This window comes from Oncorhynchus keta, chromosome 11 (genome assembly GCF_023373465.1).
Source record: "Oncorhynchus keta strain PuntledgeMale-10-30-2019 chromosome 11, Oket_V2, whole genome shotgun sequence".
Classification (NCBI taxonomy): Eukaryota; Metazoa; Chordata; class Actinopteri; order Salmoniformes; family Salmonidae; genus Oncorhynchus; species Oncorhynchus keta.
The window spans coordinates 34,425,616-34,444,011 of NC_068431.1; the positions used below are offsets into that span (position 1 = coordinate 34,425,616).

Sequence of the window (18,396 nt, forward strand, 5' to 3'; positions counted from 1 at the left end):
AGAGTGTTGGATTTGGTCAGCAAAAAATGTGATTGCTAAGTGAGGCTTATTTGATTGAATAGAAGTTAAATAATGTTTAGTTTGATACGAATGTACTGATATAAGTGGACGCATATGGCATCTAGGCAACTTTGAGAAACATTTTTAATATCAGTTATTTCTGTTGTTTACATGCTTATTACAAGCATTTCGCTACGCTCGCATTAACATCTGCTAACCATGTGTATGTGACAAATAAAATTTGATTTGATCTGCCCTCTCATTGGCTAGAATGTTCCCACCTGATCTCGCCTGTCCGTGCTTGCCTTTCCACCTTTGTGACAACCAGCTTGTTCAACATTGCAGGCGACTGCCGACTAACTGATCTACAAATCATTTTGCACCATAAAAAAGACTCATTATTATTTGTAGATCAGTCAGTCAGTCAACATTTACCCACAATGCATCATGGATTTTATGCTCTTGAACACGACCAACTACTACCATTGTAGAGGCTTCTAAACAGCTTTTACCCACAAGCCATACAACTCCTGAACATCTAGTTAAATGGCTACCCAGACTATTCACATTGCCCCCCCCCCCAAACCACTGCCACTCTCTGTTGTCATCTATGCATAGTCACTTTAATTAACTCTACCTACATGTACATACTACCTCAACTAACCGATGCCTCCGCACATTGACTTTGTACCTGCACCCCCCTGTATATATTGTTATTTTTTACTGCTCCTCTTTAATTACTTGTTTACTTTTATCTCTTATTCTTATCTGTATTTCTTGAAACTGCACTGTCGGATAGGGGCTTGAAAGTAAGCATTTCACAGTAAGGTCTCACTACATCTGTTGTATTTGGAGCATGTGACTAATACATTTTGATTTGATTGTTAGATAAGACCATCTCGTCATTATTTGGAGCATGTGACTAATACATTTTGATTTGATTGTTAGATAAGACCATCTCGTCATTATATAGAGTATCTCTGGTTGAGTGCGTTGTCGACACAGACAGAACAATGAGACAGATATTTCACCGGATGCATAAATGTGAAGCATCCGCTTGGCATTTCCACTCACTACCATGGAGGAAGGCCACTGACCGGCAGTGGGAGAAGATGGAACAAGATGGAATTTGGCCTACATTCTGCAAATTTTCTCATCGATGAAACATTTAATTTCAATACAGTGTTTTGTTCCCAAAACTAGCAACTGTTATGAAAAGAGTAGACTACGTTTAGTAGGCTTTGCCCTTTGAAAAAGTTTTAGAAAATCGCAATTTTTAGGAGTGCAGAGGCGAATTTAGTTATTGCAAACGCACACTTCAGAGTAGGCGTCCCCTAACGGAAATATGCAGATGATGCTAGATCGCGCCAATAGGATCTCGCTAGATGTCTGCCCACTGACTCAGTTGTTCCCGTTGGATATGTGGACTGTGGTCAATCTTGGTTTAGTTACAAAAATATTTGTTGTCACCATCAGCGAATGATACATCATTGGTCGCCATACATAAACACCCACTTCCTCATATTGCAGCTCTAGATGTTTGTCTCTCCGCCCCTTTCTTTGTGATATACATATTTGACAAATAGCAATGCATAAATCGAATGACAGGCACAGCCGTGGACCAATCAGTGATCTACTGGTGCTGCCCTCTAACAGACCGAAAGCTACCTGAGCAAGTCCTACTTTGTTTATGTCACATAGCTAGCTAGCTACATAGCTTGCTAACTGACAGCTTCAAGAGTGCTGTTTTCTTACGAACGTTCGCTACACCGATGCATACATTTCTGCCGTAGAAGTTAAATCTAGATGTACAGGATCTGGGTTTGATCGGTGGCAGGGCTGAGATGTTTTGTTGAATGAAGGAGCGAACGCCCTGGTGCCGTTAGGAGAATGAACTCCATCACCGGTCGGGATCACCCTGTCAACTCTGGAGCTTCATCTTCTCGAGCCTTGCACGTTGAGCTCACATCTCAGCAGGTAAGGACAAACACCCGTAATTCGGAGTTTATGTAGATTATATGCGTATTGTCCTGTATTGTTACGTTGCTGTGTGTCAGCTGCAAGATGAATACAACAGGCCTGCAGAGTGAGCTAAGCTAACTAGCAAGCTAACGTTAGCTCAGCTGACTTTTACAGCTCTCTTGAGTATCCAGACAGCTCTAACTTCTAAGCCTTAGTCCGTTACATAAAAAGTTGTATTTAATAACAATATACATGTGCAAACGTAAGATATTGTTAGCTATCTAGTTTTCAAGCTACAGATACGATGATAATTAGCCAGTTTAGTAAGACCTGGCCTGATACCGAGGCACCACTACAGTAATTTAGTCACCTGACTTATGAACTAGTTACAGGACAGACCCTTCAGTCTGATGCCCAAGGTCTTTGCACAAGTTATTATGAATAAGTCCTCAGCAACCAGCTTGGCCCTAATAGGACTGAAACCACATCAGACATAGCTATATGTCTACAGCTCTCAAAATGCACCTTTACCTGCAAGCCCTTGCACTTGATATGACCAAAAAGTGGTCTTTCAGTGGCCAGTTTATTAGGTACACCACCCCGTTCATGAAAATGGTTTGCTCCTACAGACCGTGAGTCATGTGGCATAAAGCAGGCATCGAGGCATTCAGTTCCTGTTCGATTGAATGTTAGGATGGGCAAAACCAGTGACATAAGCGGCTTTGAACGTGGTATTACATTTACATTTAAGTCATTTAGCAGACGCTCTTATCCAGAGCGACTTACAAATTGGTGCATTCACCTTATGACATCCAGTGGAACAGCCACTTTACAATAGTGCATCTAAATCTTTTAAGGGGGGGTGAGAAGGATTACTTTATCCTATCCTAGGTATTCCTTAAAGAGGTGGGGTTTCAGGTGTCTCCGGAAGGTGGTGATTGATCATCGGTACCAGGCGTGCCAGTTGTAGTATCTCAGAAACAGCTGGCCTCCTGGGCTTTTCAATGCACAACGTTGTCTAGGGTTTATCAAGAATGGTGTGACAAACAAAAAATATCCAGCCAGCGGTAGTTTTGTGGGCAAAAATGGCTTGTTGATGAGAGGTCGATGGAGAATGTCAAGAATCGTGCAAGCTAACATGGCGGGCCACAAATAACGGCTCAGTACAAGAAGTGGCTCAAGTGGCGACTCGGTCACCAACACTGGACAATTTGAGGAGTGTAAAAACATTGCAGATGCAAAGTTTGGTAACAGAATTACTGCGCAAACAGCACAAACTGTCATTCTGTTACCAAACTTTGCATCTGCACTGTTCATCAACTAAATATGTTTATGGTTTGCAAAGTTAAGCAATCATTGGTTTTTGTTTGACATGCATTTTAAAGTGAAACATCTGAGTCTGTGTCACTCTGTTACCATGGAACTGCCCCTATTCTAACATGTTTTTATTTAATTTGGAGTAGAGTAGGATACATCTAGGCCTATTACTTTATGTGGTCATTGTGCAAAGGTTCAGAGCTAGATTGTGACCTGCGTGTTAAGTTCTGTCCCTTAGAGTAAGAACTTATGATCCATGAAGAAAAACATTGTCTGTTTTGACAGCTATGAAATGGGACCATTGAAAGTGAAGGCCACTGAAAATGTAACACCAAAATTTGTGAACATTTACAGTTCTCTGTCAAACAGCCCGTATTGTAACGATGCTTCGTGGGCGACTGTTGTCATTGTGTTCAGAGGGTCCCTGGTTCAATCCCAGGTTGGTGCAAGGAGAGGGACAGAAGTAATACTGTTAAGTTTTGGCTCCCGAGTGGCACAGAGGTCTAAGGAACTGCATCTCAGTGCTAAAGGCGTCACTACAGGCACCCTGGTTCGAATCCAGGCTGTATCACAACCGGCCCTGATTGGGAGGCCCATAGGGCGGTGCACAATTGGCCCAGTGTCGTCCGGGTTTGGCTGGTGTAGGCGTCATTGTAAATAAGAATTTGTTCTTAACAGACTTGCCTAGTTAAGTAAAGGTTCTAACTTCTTTAGGAAAACACCCGAATGGTGGAAACAAACTTACGTTGTCATCCAGAGTCACATTTATTTATGTCCCAAGCTAAAGTACACAATATTTTATGTACAACAGGTTTTTTAAGGACAAACGAGTTTGGTCTGCTTGGTGTTTTCATTTTTGCCATGGGAAAAATATTCTGGTACTGGCATTGTCCCAGCGCTAAAGATCACCAGTTGGCCTAGTAGGTAGATTATATGTTCTGCTGGAGACCCTATTTGCTCTCATAGCTACAAATTAGCTCATTCGGGGAGAAACGTCTTCTGACATTTTTGTGGAGGGAAAAAGCCATTGCTCAACAAGCTGTGTTTTTGTTTCGAGGGCCTTAATCTTTTAGGGAATCCCATGACTTCGATTTATCCCTAATGCCTGTGGTGGTGGAAGCTCAGTGTGGGTTGCTGGAGATTGAAGAATGCAGATCAGGTGAAGGCCGGCCGTTGACAGAAAGTCCTGCTACTTCTCTGATGCTGCTGCCCGGAGGGTCCCCTCTTTTTATGAGTATCGTGTCATGTCCCATGGTCGTTCTCTTGATTTAACCACTCTCAATTATGAGGTCTTTTCTTTGGAGCCATTTAAAAAACAAATAGATTCAGTCATCTGTGGGAAAAAAGTGTTCAGTTTGCCGATCTTTTTTTGATTGGACAGAACTGAGCCTTATTCTTCAAGCGGGTTCCTTTTATTTTATGCTCAGTTTTTGAAGGATGGATTTTTTTTTTTACTGATATCCAACCATGGTGATGTTCTGTACAAAGAGTTTTTGTGCATCAATGGTACGCTGGCTTGAGCTATAGTTGATGAAACTGTGACTCTCTTGTGTATGCAAGGCTTTTGTAATGGAAACGCACAGTGAAGTCAAAACATGAACTCTGGTTTCAAATGGAACTCTCGTCTGCATCTGTGGTCAGTTATTCCCGGACGTGAATCATTCCATAAAATGTATTTTTTGGGGGTAAATGTTTAACCAGATACTTGTAATTTATCTCAAACTGACCCACCATATTCTAAAATTACAGTTTATTTTTTAACTTGAGGATGTACAGCAGGGTTCCCCAATAGCCAGAACACATTCACCACCCCCAAGTTTTCAGAGCAAAAAAAAGTTTGTGGTCAAGGTTTGTCCTTGTTTTTTAAGGAGTTCCTCTGTCCAGGGCCTGTGTTATTTTGCCCATCTTAATCTTTTCTTTTTATTGTCCAGTCTGAGATATGGCTTTATCTTTGCAACAAGGCCAGCATTCTGGAGTTGCCTCTTCACTGTTGACGTTGAGACTGGTGTTTTGTGGGTACTATTTAATGAAGCTGCCAGTTGAGGACTTGTGAGGCGTCTTTCTCAAACTAAAACACTCTAATGTACTTGTCCTCTTGCTGAGTTGTGCACCGGGGCCTCACACTCCTCTTACTATTCTGGTTAGAGCCGGTTTGCATTGTTCTGTGAAGGGAGTAGTACACAGCGTTGTACAAGACCTTCAGTTTCTTGGCAATTTCTCACATGGGATTGTCTTAATTTCTCAGAACAAGAATAGACTGATGAGTTTCGGAAGAAAGTTCTTTGTTTCTGGCCATTTTGAGCCTGTAATCAAACCCCAAAATACTAATGCTCCAGATACTCAGCTAGTCTAAAGAAGGCCCGTTTTTTATTGCTTCTTTAATCAGAACAACAGGTTTCAGCTGTGCTAACATATTTGCAAAAGGGTTTTCTAATGATCAGTTAGCCTTTTTTAAATGATAAACTTGGATTAGCTAATATGCTGTGCCATTGGAACACAGGAGTGATGGTTGCTGATAATGGGCCTCTGACACCTATATACAGTGGGGCAAAAAAGTATTTAGTCAGCCACCAATTATGCAAGTTCTCCCACTTAAAAAGATGAGAGGCCTGTAATAAAAATAAAAAAAACTTATTTTCCACCATAATTTGCAAATAAATAAATAAAAAATCCAACAATGTGATTTTCTGGATGTATTTTTTCTCATTTTGTCTGTCACAGTTCCCCATTGTTTTGGGCAGACCATTTAAAATGTTCTCTCTCCTGCTCGCTATCCCTGACTCTCCAGCTATGCCTCTATATCTATTCTATTTCTCATCTATTTTTTTCCTGACTATCTCACCATCTGCCTCTCTCTCCCTGACAGAGGCGGTTACGTCATCTCAGAAGCATTGCAGCCCGCAACATTGTCAACAAGAATGGCTCTCCACTACTGGACACATATTTTACCCTTCATCTCTGCTTAGAGGACCGGATATCCAGAGGTCAGTACTACTGTACAGTGCTACTATACAGCATGCTGTCTCTGTAAGACAGTGTACTAGTCTACTGCACTAATTCCCCTTTCATACTACTGAGCCCAGTCCACAGTACAAATAGACTTAACATGTCTTTGGGCCTGAATCCAAACTAGTTCTGTGCACATAACTAAAGTTTATCAACTCTTCCATTGACATGATTGCATGATTTAACCAAAAGCCATGTTACCATGCGGACATCTCACGTTAGACTTCGGCCCTTGGTGCCAGAGCCCCCTTTAGGTCTAAATGTTCAGCGTTAAGGTGGACTGCATTACTCTCATAAGTGGGAGAAAGGTCAGAGTCCCATTACGCTGTGTGGTTAAATGCACAAGGGTTTAGTTTGTTAGGGGACGCTGATGCGACAGTAAATGTGGTCTTTCACTTTGTTTTAAGGACAAATAATTTCATTATAAGTCAATGACCCAGATCAAGGCTAAACCTCACGGCTTACTGTTGTCAGGTAATCCTAGAAACGTTTGCTGTGCAAACCCTTTAATAGGACTCCTCCCATCATTGTAGTCCTGAAAGGAGTTGCATCCTCACAAGTGTTTGAGCTTTTGTGTGTTTATTCATTCTCTGCTTGAGAAAGCTTTCAAGTAAATCTAACCTGGCTTTTCTCCTTCCCTTGCAGACTTTTACAAGAGTGAGGTCATCCGAGATTCATTGGTGAGTGTCGTTGTTTGAAAAAAGAACAAACACGTGTTGGCCAGGGCCTCCTGGCCTCACAAAAATTGACCGTAGCACCAGCTATGGGATGTCATAATCAATTATGTCGTATGCTTTGTCTGCTCACATCTGTGGAGGCACACTACCGGTTATAGGCCTAGTTATATTCCGAAGACTCATGAATTGAAACAAGTCCTAGGCCTACCCAGTGCTTGTAAATTGGGAGGTGCCATAACAAAAAGTGACTGCGAGAGGGGAGTGACCTGGGGTGCTCCGAGGTACAGGAATGGACAAAAAAATAGAAGTCACCTATAATTAAGCAAGGCATGCCTATCATCGCATTTATGTAGTGGCATAGAGTATTAGAGTAGAGGTGCTTACAGAAGTTGCTTTTTTTTGTACTTGGGTCTGGGAAGAATTTGGCCTTTTTATAAACACATTTCATGCAATTCTATGTCATTTTATATGACTGTAGGCTTCAGCATAATCTTTTTTAATAACACACAAATGATTGAAATGACAGGCTACTTTGACATTGCCGAACTGAGAATCTGAGATCAATAAAAAAAACGGTCAGTGAATTATAGTCCTAGAAAAGCTTTCCACTTTCTCTGACTCACCCAATGATGCGCAGCTCACTAGCCAGCAATGGCCGATACTCTTGTGCCAAAGCCTGTCTCTCTTGTTTTACTTTGTAAAATAGTTTTACTTTGTAAAATTGTTTTACTTTGTAAAACAATGTTCACTCAATAGGCCTATTTAGACAGAGTAATAATTACCGCGCCCATTTCAAAGCTTCCTTGTCTAGCAAAGGTTGTTCAATCTTTGGTAAATGTAAAATTGAGCTTTTCTTTTTTTTTTTTTAATCTGGGAAATGTATTGAATTTAAACCAGTCAGGGTTTAGGCCTGGTCACAGCACTATTACAGCAACCACTTTCGTTAACAATGTTCTTGTCAATGCTTTAGACACTAAAATGAAATGTTTTGTTTGTGGACCTGTCAAAAGTTTTTGACACGGTTGATCATGCTATTTTATTGAAGGCCTGTTCATAGTGTCTTAGTGACAGAACTCACGCCATCATTAAGTCAAATTTCTTGAAGTACATAAAGGTGTACCACGGGTTGATTTTGGGACTTGTTCTCTTCACTATTTATATAAATATCATTGGTCAATCTGTTAAAAATTGTCAACTTCCACTATATGCGGATGACGCTATTGCCCCAACTGTTGATCTGGCTGTGTCAAAACTACAGTCAGATTTTTATAGCTTTGCATGAATTTATTTGTTCCAATGACTTTATTATTATTTTTTTTTTATGTAGAGGTACCGGATCCGGCCAAGTAGGTTCCTGAATGAAAACTGAGAGGTGCCGGGTTCTGTTCCGACGGTGTCCGGCTCGATTTTAAGCGCTGGTCCTACCCCTGTCCTAGCTTCTGCTCGCTCACAACTTGTGTGCGGTGCATGCGAAAGTGTATACAGTAGTCACTTTCTCCAGTGCTGCTGTGTGGAAAGAGGGAATACTTCTTCCACTGCTGAATTGTGAAGGAGTAGTGCCTGACAGTCAACACATGGACTCAGGCCAGCTACCTTGGTGTTTGTTTCTAACAGAATCAAGTCAAGTAGCCTACCTTTCACTTTCTCTCCGTCAAAACATCAACTGCTTAAAGTAACCTGACAGAAAGGGAGGTTTTGATTGATTCGCCTTGAGCAGTCATAGACAAGTGTCCATAATACTTGTTTGGTTGGATGGATTGATGTTGCAAAAATCAGCCACACCAGGATTGTGGAGCTCTCTTCCTGTCTCCTCAGCTTCACAGAGGGCACAGCACATGGGGTTTACTGTTCGGTCTCTCATTGACAGCTGTAATAGGATGCGTGTGTGTAACAAGAGCAAGACAACAGGAAACAGTCAATGTCACTGCACTAATAGCATGCACTAATCTCTTTGTGTTGTCCCCCAGTCATATAAACAAACAGGAAGGTGGGAAGCAGCCTTGTAGCAACACACTGTATGAGAGAACAAATAGGCTTACATCAACATCAATGAAATATGACCACAAGCTTCCATTGTTCTCTTTCTCCCTGCAAACGTGTTCATAGCAGGGCTGTCATTGTGTTCTGAAAGATGTCATTCAGTATCATCAGATACTGCTGATGGTGTTCTCAACTATAGTGCTATTAACGCAACTTCAGTTGGTAGTTTCCATATTTTTGGTTTCCTCATTAGCGGGGAAACGATTGTCCTCACCGACTGTTAGGGTGTATGACCAAATCTATGTGCAACAACAGCTGCTACTCGCTCCCATCTCTGCATGGAGCCTATTCAGTGTATGATGAATGCAGCCAAGTATAGCAGACCATTACTAACCGGCTAAATGCAGAGTCATGAGCTGGCCTAAGCTATTTTCCAAGCCTACCTTTCCTTTACTCTCTCTAGTCTATAATGCACTACAGATGAAGCTCATGATCATGTCTGGCAGAGATCAGAAATCTGCTTTTGTGTTTAAAAACATCAGCATTCCTCTTTGTGACCTTTGCTTTCTAGTGTTCTGGTCTGTTTCCCCTTTGTGGTCCCTCGTCCTACAAAGGAGGCTTCCGCCTGCTCTTCCTGTTATTATGTAGAGGAACATTGCGCACCGCACACTACCCCCCCTAGTCCTTTCCCCCCCTTTATTTCTGTTGTTTTCCTCCACCTCTCCACTTCTGGCTTTGTCAGTCCTCCATTTTACAAACAGTTTAAGATGATCAGTTGTATATCGTTCTGTAGGAAGGCAGATGGGTAGGCTCTTTGAATGGTGGGAATGGGCTTCTTTGTACAGTAGTGTTTGACACAGGATAGACCGACAAATGTCAGGGAATCCAGGGACCTTGTCTTCCCAGCAGGCAAAATGTGGCATGTGACGTCATGATAACATTGCAACCAGTTTTGCCCGCTGGGTTTGAGTAGCTCAGAAATCAGTCTGAAACCTAGTTACCTAATAGTATTTTGTTGGACAAGCCAAGCCTTTGTGACGACAAATCGCCTCGGGATATTGAAGTTGGATTTGTAAATATTTGGTCAGACTTTTGTAAGTGGGACAACAGTTACATTACAGTTAAATTAACATCCTGGTTCCGCACTATTTTGTGTGCTCGAGTCACTTTCACACACCCTACTGACACACATGATTTGTCATTTGAATCGTTCAAATGTGCCTCTCAACCTGTCACAAAATCGGGAACAAATGAAACACTTGGTTGTTTTAAGACTCAATATTAGTTGAACTTATCAAAACTTTGCAACCCAGTGGGATCATTCATTCAGCTGTCTCATCAATTCTCGTGTCCTGTTTTTTACAGAATCCAACATGGCGGAGCCTGGATTTTGGCATGCTGCCGGACCTCCTGGACACGTCTGTGTCCTGCTTTGTGGTGAAGATCTGGGGCGGCCGAGAGGAACAGTTCATACTTCTCATAGAGTGGAAGGTCAACCTGGACGGGCTTAGATACACAGGGCAACAGGTCAGTGGAAACAACATAATGTAGGCTGCTTTGGGATATATGCTGACTAGCATACATGCATGCTTTCCTCTGATCAGAATACAGTACAGTCTGCAGTCATATAGACAATAACAGCCTCTCTTGTTTTAATACAGACTAAATACCACTGCTTTGTTCCTTCACAGATCCGCTCCAGGAATCCAAATGAGATCATATTTGGATTGAATGATGGCTACTATGCAGCTGACTTTGATCATAAGGTACGACTTTGTTCCAGGAATTCTGTCCCTAACATAGACTATAGACATTCTGTTGTATAATTTGTTTTTCTGTATTTGGTTTGTTGTAATGTGCATATTTCAGGACCACTCTGAGAGGAAGAAGAACAGTTTACTCCAGGTGGACCAGAGTTCAGTGAGGAACTCCTACAGTGTCTTCTCTCTGCTGAGGTGAGACGGACTGCACCCGCCAAACATTCCCACACATAAGACACTGGACAGTTAGTATCTCCCAAATGACAATATGTCCCGTTAGCCTCTTGGCTAGTACTTTCTTTGGCTGCCCTTCTCATTACCAGGAGCACCTTCCTTTAGCTGCCAGAGAAGATTGGAAATGCTAAATATACTTGTGGGGAACATTCTCTACTACTGTATATGTCACATACTTTTTTGCCACTGTATACATTCCCCACGTTGTCCATAAGATGGCGCCAGGAAACTGCCTCAAGTGCCTTTGTAATCATGGAGGCAGTTTTTTTTTCTCCCAAGTCACTGAGAGCTGCCAAAAATCCAGTCTCTAGTGTGTTTTCTTGGACATAACAGGAAATGCATATGGAAGGCTTTAATCAAGTTAGTCAAATAAAGGCACTCTGTCATCGTTGGCAATGTCTAACAATGTAACAGATGGAGAATTCCATTAGAATTATCAGGATGGGTGAAACTGCGCTTTGGTGATGAAATTTCACTTTTTATTATTATTCATGTTCATGTTAATTATTATTAATGTTCTGAATTGTATAGTGGGGTCTTTCTCTAACATTAACATTATATCACAAAATGTGGATTTGTAACCAATAATAAGCAACACATTTTTTAAATTTTAAATTTATTTAACTAGGCAAGTGAGTTAAGAACAAATTCTTATTTTCAATGACAGCCTAGGAACAGTGGGTTAACTGCCTGTTCAGGGGCAGAACGACAGATTTGTACCTTGTCAGCTCGGGGGTTTGAACTTGCAACCTTCCAGTTACTAGTCCAACGCTCTAACCACTAGGCTACCCTAGTGCTTGTGTCACACTCATTGCTCCGTAGATTTTTTTATGGGTGAGAAATCGAAAAGTAACAGGAATTTCGCATTAATAAGAAAAGCTTATATGAAAATACTACATGTTGTCTCAAAATCGATATGTATCCTACCACCTATATTGTTCAATGTCATCCGGATTCGAGAGTAATGCTGATGTGTTCAACGGTGAGCCTGTCAGTTAGCCACAGTTCTCGCACAGCAGCCAGCCTACCTGACACAATATTATTATTTTTCTGATTACTGACCACTTTTTTCCCCCTCTGGCCTCCATTTAATTATTCACCCTTATTTTGGCCATTTTACCAGGGTAGAAACTCCATTAGCTTTTGAACAGATTATGATAGAGACATTACGTTTGGACCATAGGTTTTATTAGATGATTATCTACACAATTATTATATATTATTTTACCCAATGGACCAAAGATGCTGTACGTTTTTGGGTGGACACCCTTACATATGAGTGATTAATGGTCTTTCATAGCTCTTTATTCCACAAGAGGGCAGCAAACGATCATTTTATAAAACCATTGGCAATTCAGGAGGGAGGCATGTTTCCAAGTGCGGTTTGCTCCATGTTGACAAACCACAGCTCTGTTGTCCTATATTTGAAGGTGGCGTAATGTTAACACTACCTACAGGGTTTGCGCAGAGTTTTGCCTTGGGGAACACCACAGTTAATTAGAAGTTGGCTCAAGCTAAATTTTATGACCCTTTTTAGACTGCAATGTACAGGGGGGCACAATGTTTTGAACTGTTAATTAATAACAATTTTGTATAGTTAGGCAGCATTCATCATAAGTATCTTCCTCAAGTCTTTACTCTTTCTGTTGAATCAGAAGATTCAATAAAAAAATATAAACATTCCTAGTGTTATGCATCACTCCTCACCCCAGCTTGAGGTGAGCTGTACAGTTTTGGGGTGGAGATTCCTCCAGCCCGAAGGGCTTCCTCTGGCTGATGACTGTTCTGTGTCTTCGCCTTACTTTGGAAGAGAAAATGTCCTCCAAGTTGCGTGAGTGAGCTATTTCCTATGGGCTCTGCTCAGTGCTGTTGAGTCCTGCTCTCTCCATCTCTCTATCCCGGTGGGGTTCTGAGGAATTTAAAGCAGCTCCATTGACTCCCTCCCTCTCCTTCCTGGGCCTGAGGCTGAGGATCCTCTGCAGGCCTGGGGCCGGGCTTATAGAGGCTGATGTGATGGGGCTCATTGACACGAACATGACCAAGGTCAGGGGTTCCCAAACATTTTTTGTCCTGCGATCCCATTTTGATATCAAAACGTTTTCGTGACCCCACCATGTAAGAAATATGATGTAATCCATGGTCATTGTTTCCTTTTTTAAATTGGGGCTATGACAGCCTGTTCCAAATGAGCCTGGCAGTACTTTTGACAGTATTTCAAGCCAAGTATGCATTTGGCTCCTACATCTTCACTCTGCCAGCTTCCCTTCCCTCCTTCACTCTCCCCTCGCTCTTACTCTGTGGTTATATTAGGGGTAACTTCTACTTACTCTCCCTCTTGGTGTAGAGTACACCGGGGTATAGGGCCTTGGGGTATAGGGTGATCTGATTGGATCAGAAGTAGGTTTGAATGGTGTTCAGATGACTGAGTAGCGTTGGGATGTTGACAGACTGTGGAAGCGAATCGAGGAGATGAGAGGGGCAATATGTATCCAGCAGTCTGTTTTGGAGCGCTGTCTGTCAGCAGACTATCAGGTTGCCTTCAGTTTATCATGGTTTGACGCCTATTTTTCCTTTTTGTCCTGGTAATGCGTTTTTCAACATTAGGCACAAGTGCCCTGGGTGGAAATTTAGGCCCTACATATCTTTCATTGAACAGATGAGCCACAGAATTCAAGGCTCTTAACACAGATTTATGTCAGAGGAATATTTTTCCACTCTATCAATGCCACATGTTGGTCTTTCCCTGTATTCTCAGATTATTTCTCTCACTGGCCTCCCTACACAGGGCCTTCAGAAAGTATTCACACCCATTGACTTTTTCCACATTTTGTTGTGTTGCAACCTGAATTTTAAATGTATTCAATTTATTAAATTCCTGCACACAATACTCCATAATGTCAAAGTAGAATTATATTTCAATTTTTACAAACTAATACAAAAATGAAAAGCTGAAATGTCTTGAGTCAATAAGTATTCAACCTCTTTGTTATGGCAAGCCTAAGTAAGTTCAGGAGTAAAAATGTGCTTAAGAAGTCGTATAATAAGATGCATGCACTAACTCTGCGCAATAATATTGTTGAACATGAGTTTTGAATGACTACTTCATCTCTGTACCACACACATACAATTATCTGTAAGGTCTCCTCGTCAAGCAGTGAATTTCAAACACACATTCAACCACAAAGACCACTTACTGGTAGATGGATATTTTTTTTTTTTTTTAAAGACATGGAATATTTTAGTTATTAATTACACTTTGGATGGTGTATAAACACAGTCATTAGAAAAGGTCAGGCGTCCTTCCTAACTGAGTTGCTGTAAAGGAAGGAAACCGCACAGGGATTTCTTTGTGTGGCCAATGGTGATTTTAAAACAGTTTAATGCTGTGATAGGAGAAAACAGAGGATGGATCACCATTTTAGTTACAGTACTTCATAATACTAGCCTAATTGAGTGAAAAGAAGGAAGCCTGTACAGAATTCAAATATTCCTAAACATGCATCTTGTTGCAACAAGGCACTAAAGTAATACTGCAAAGAAATTAACTTTTTGTCCTGAATACAAAGTGTTATGTTTGGGGCAAATCTAACACAACACATTACTGAGTACCACTCTCCATATTTTCAATCATAGTGGTGGCTGCATTATGTTATGGATATGCCTGTAATCGTTAAGGACTGGGGAGTTTTTCAGGATAAAAAAATAAATGGTATGGAGCTAAGCACAGGCAAAATCATAGAGGACAACTTGTTTGTCTGCTTTCCACCAGACACTGGGAGATGAATTCACCTTTCAGGAGGACAATAACTTAAAACACAAGGCCAAATCTACACTGGAGTTGTTTACCAAGAAGACAGTGAATGTTCCTTAGTGGCTGAGTTTTAGTTTGGACTTAAATCTACTTGAAAATCTATGGCATGACTGGACATAGTTGTCTAGCAATGATCAACAACCAATCTGACAGCTTGAATCTTTTTTTTCATGAATAATGGGCGAATGGTACACAATCCAGGTGCGGAGACTTACCCAGAAAGACACCTTTGTAATAATTTCCAAAGGTGATTCTACAGTGTTGACTTAGGGGTGTGAATACTTACGTAATTGAGAGATTTCATTTTCAAAAAATCTGCATAACAATTCTCCAAACATGTTTTCACTTTGACATTATGGGGTATTGTGTGTTGATAGGTGAGGGGGGAAAAATAATTTAATCCATTTTGAATTCAGGCTTTAAGTCAAGGGGAATGGATATTATCTGAAGGCACTGTATGTGTGTATTCAGTGTGTGAAAACAGAGGCAGTGTTCAATTGTGAAGTCTTAAGTGGGTCTGCCCTGACGCAGTGTCTAACGGAGGTGATAAGCCTTTCCTCTAGTTAACGTCTGGCCTTAGAGCAGTCCTGTGGGTCGCCTGCCGGTTGGGTGCCCCTCCAACCTTCAGCTCTCAGCCACAGGATATTATTCTGGGCCGGATTAAAGGGACCCGTTTAAACAGATGGCCCAGCTCCGTCTCACTTTGCAAACCCCTGTTTTTTTTGCTGGTAGTTACTGTCTTGTCTCATTGCTACAACTCCCGCACGGTCTCTAGCTCCAATTGCTAACTAGTGGAGTCAGACATGTTGTTACGCTAAGGTAGCCTTGGCTCGCAAACTTTTAACTTCCTTCATACGTCCTGTTATGTAAACACAACTCAACCTAGCTTCAAAGAGATAGAAAGATAGCACTGTTTTTCTTAACACAACATGCACATCCAACCCAGTGGAAAAAGCCAGATGCTAAAAAAAAAAAAAAATGTGTCGGAGGAAACACCGTCGAGAGCCACCTGGCTACCTGGTCAGCGTCTTAACACAACGCCCCCCCGGGGACCTAAAACATTGTCGGAGGAAACAAGTTAGATCTGTTAGACCTCGATAGTAGTTTCTTTTCATTAATGCTTTTCTCTGCAAACCACAAAATGCTGTTCTCAAAAGATAGCATTGTAACCACACAAATATATTAGAAGATCATTGTCAACCTGATCAGAAACACAATGGTCACAACCTGTATCTCCTAAATGGTGTATCTTGTTTGTTTGATTTTTGGAATTCATTGTGCAATAGGCTTTAAGGTTTTTCACAAGGCATGCGTCCATCTATCCCATTTGCGAATCGTGAAACGACACACAACTTTGATGTGCTTGAGAAATGTATACTGCAAACTTTCACCCACTTTTTATAGAGGAAAATACAGGCCTACCTTTGTATCAACCATCCATCCAAATCAAATAATTACAGTCATCCACTTTTTGTCTTTATAGACTTGGACACGTATTCCATGAAGTTAGGTAATCCAATGCTTGGAACACTGCAGCTGTTGATTGCCAGCGATCATCATTTATCACATTGGCATATGATATAATCAACACACTTTCTAGGAGTAGGACATTTGATGGAAACATATAAGTATACATTTTCTGTTGTATAAAATTACATTATCACATTTGCTTGCTCATTTGAAATACTATTCTGATGAGACCACGTGCTATAACGGGAACTATCCTGCAACAACCGGACTTGATGGAAAATGTTGATTGGCAGGTGGAATGATGTTTAATGAGGTTGCAAGGTTGAGGAGGGATCAGGTCAGCACAGTATTGCCCAATGAGTTTCCGGGGTGAGCCCAACATAAATACCACATGAACACCCCCAAAGTTTTTTTTTGTGTTTTTTTTTTAACTTAAAAAAAACAATTTTTACATATTTTTTTACATTCTCTCTTTGGGCATTCGCTACAGAGGCTCAAACAATTGTGCACAATTTTTGGGGACCTGTTTTGGCTCGTGAGCGCTACTTTCAAAACTACTGGCTGAAATTTAACAAAACCTTCAACAGATCTTTAAACAAATGTACTTTTCTCACATGCCAAGCCAGTAGCCTGCACTCTTTCTTTCTAGCCACTAGGCCCATGGACTCCTGGGTTGTAATTCATTTAATGCACACCATAGCAAAACATTTTGCAACATTAAATGAAAACAAGGGCTTCTTATGTCTTTTTCAGGTATGTCCCTCCCTGGTTCGGCCTGTTTGCTTCGGTTTGGTGCCATGTTGACTCCTGAGTCCTGACACAGAGCCTTTTCCTGCTCCATCTCTTTCGTTCCGTCCCAGCCCAGCAGTTCCCTAACATTGCTTGCTGTCAGCCCTAATCTCAAACTGTTGATCTAGGGCTGCATTCTTCCCTTGATTACTCGTGGCATGTTGTGCATTAGAGTAGAATCGCCAGATTGGCCTCTCATGTTGTGTGTTACCCATTACGGAGAGAAAGTAGGGCGGTAACTTTAATCCTAACTTATGTAACCGACCGTGGTGGTAAAAGGAGAGTCTTTGTGTGGTTAGGATTTTAGTTGTTCATTGTTTGGTTCATTAACGCTTGCAGCTTCAAATCAAATCAAATTTTATTTGTCACATACACATGGTTAGCAGATGTTAATGCGAGTGTAGCGAAATGCTTGTGCTTCTAGTTCCGACAATGCAGTGATAACCAACAAGTAATCTAACTAACAATTCCAAAACTACTGTCTTATACACAGTGTAAGGGGATAAAGAATATGTACATAAGGATATATAAATGAGTGATGGTACAGAGCAGCATACAGTAGATGGTATCGAGTACAGTATATACATATGAGATGAGTATGTAGACAAAGTAAAGAAAGTGGCATAGTTAAAGTGGCTAGTGATACATGTATTACATAAGGATACAGTCGATGATGTAGAGTACAGTATATACGTATGCATATGAGATGAATAATGTAGGGTAAGTAACATTATATAAGGTAGCATTGTTTAAAGTGGCTAGTGATATATTTACATAATTTCCCATCAATTCCCATTATTAAAGTGGCTGGAGTTGGGTCAGTGTCAATGACAGTGTGTTGGCAGCAGCCACTCAATGTTCGTGGTGGCTGTTTAACAGTCTGATGGCCTTGAGATAGAAGCTGTTTTTCAGTCTCTCGGTCCCAGCTTTGATGCACCTGTACTGACCTCGCCTTCTGGATGATAGCGGGGTGAACAGGCAGTGGTTCAGGTGGTTGATGTCCTTGATGATCTTTATGGCCTTCCTGTAACATCGGGTGGTGTAGGTGTCCTGGAGGGCAGGTAGTTTGCCCCCGGTGATGCGTTGTGCAGACCTCACTACCCTCTGGAGAGCCTTACGGTTGAGGGCGGAGCAGTTGCCGTACCAGGCGGTGATACAGCCCGCCAGGATGCTCTCGATTGTGCATCTGTAGAAGTTTGTGAGTGCTTTTGGTGACAAGCCAAATTTCTTCAGCCTCCTGAGGTTGAAGAGGCGCTGCTGCGCCTTCTTCACGACGCTGTCAGTGTGAGTGGACCAATTCAGTTTGTCTGTGATGTGTATGCCGAGGAACTTAAAACTTGCTACCCTTTCCACTACTGTTCCATCGATGTGGATAGGGGGGTGTTCCCTC

General features: G+C 41.5%; 1 protein-coding gene across 1 annotated transcript in view; it reads left to right on the plus strand.

Annotated features, from left to right (window-relative positions):
• Nucleotides 1-1,096: 1,096 nt before the first annotated feature.
• Nucleotides 1,097-18,396, plus strand: part of LOC118390101 (UV radiation resistance-associated gene protein-like) — a 137,055-nt gene continuing 119,755 nt past the window's right edge. Inside the window, exons 1-6 of the mRNA XM_035780325.2 lie at nucleotides 1,097-1,977; nucleotides 6,146-6,263; nucleotides 6,931-6,965; nucleotides 10,308-10,469; nucleotides 10,634-10,708; nucleotides 10,812-10,897. Of these exons, the coding sequence (XP_035636218.1) occupies nucleotides 1,891-1,977; nucleotides 6,146-6,263; nucleotides 6,931-6,965; nucleotides 10,308-10,469; nucleotides 10,634-10,708; nucleotides 10,812-10,897 (563 nt within the window). The 5' untranslated portion in view covers nucleotides 1,097-1,890. The remainder of the gene's footprint in view (nucleotides 1,978-6,145; nucleotides 6,264-6,930; nucleotides 6,966-10,307; nucleotides 10,470-10,633; nucleotides 10,709-10,811; nucleotides 10,898-18,396) is intronic.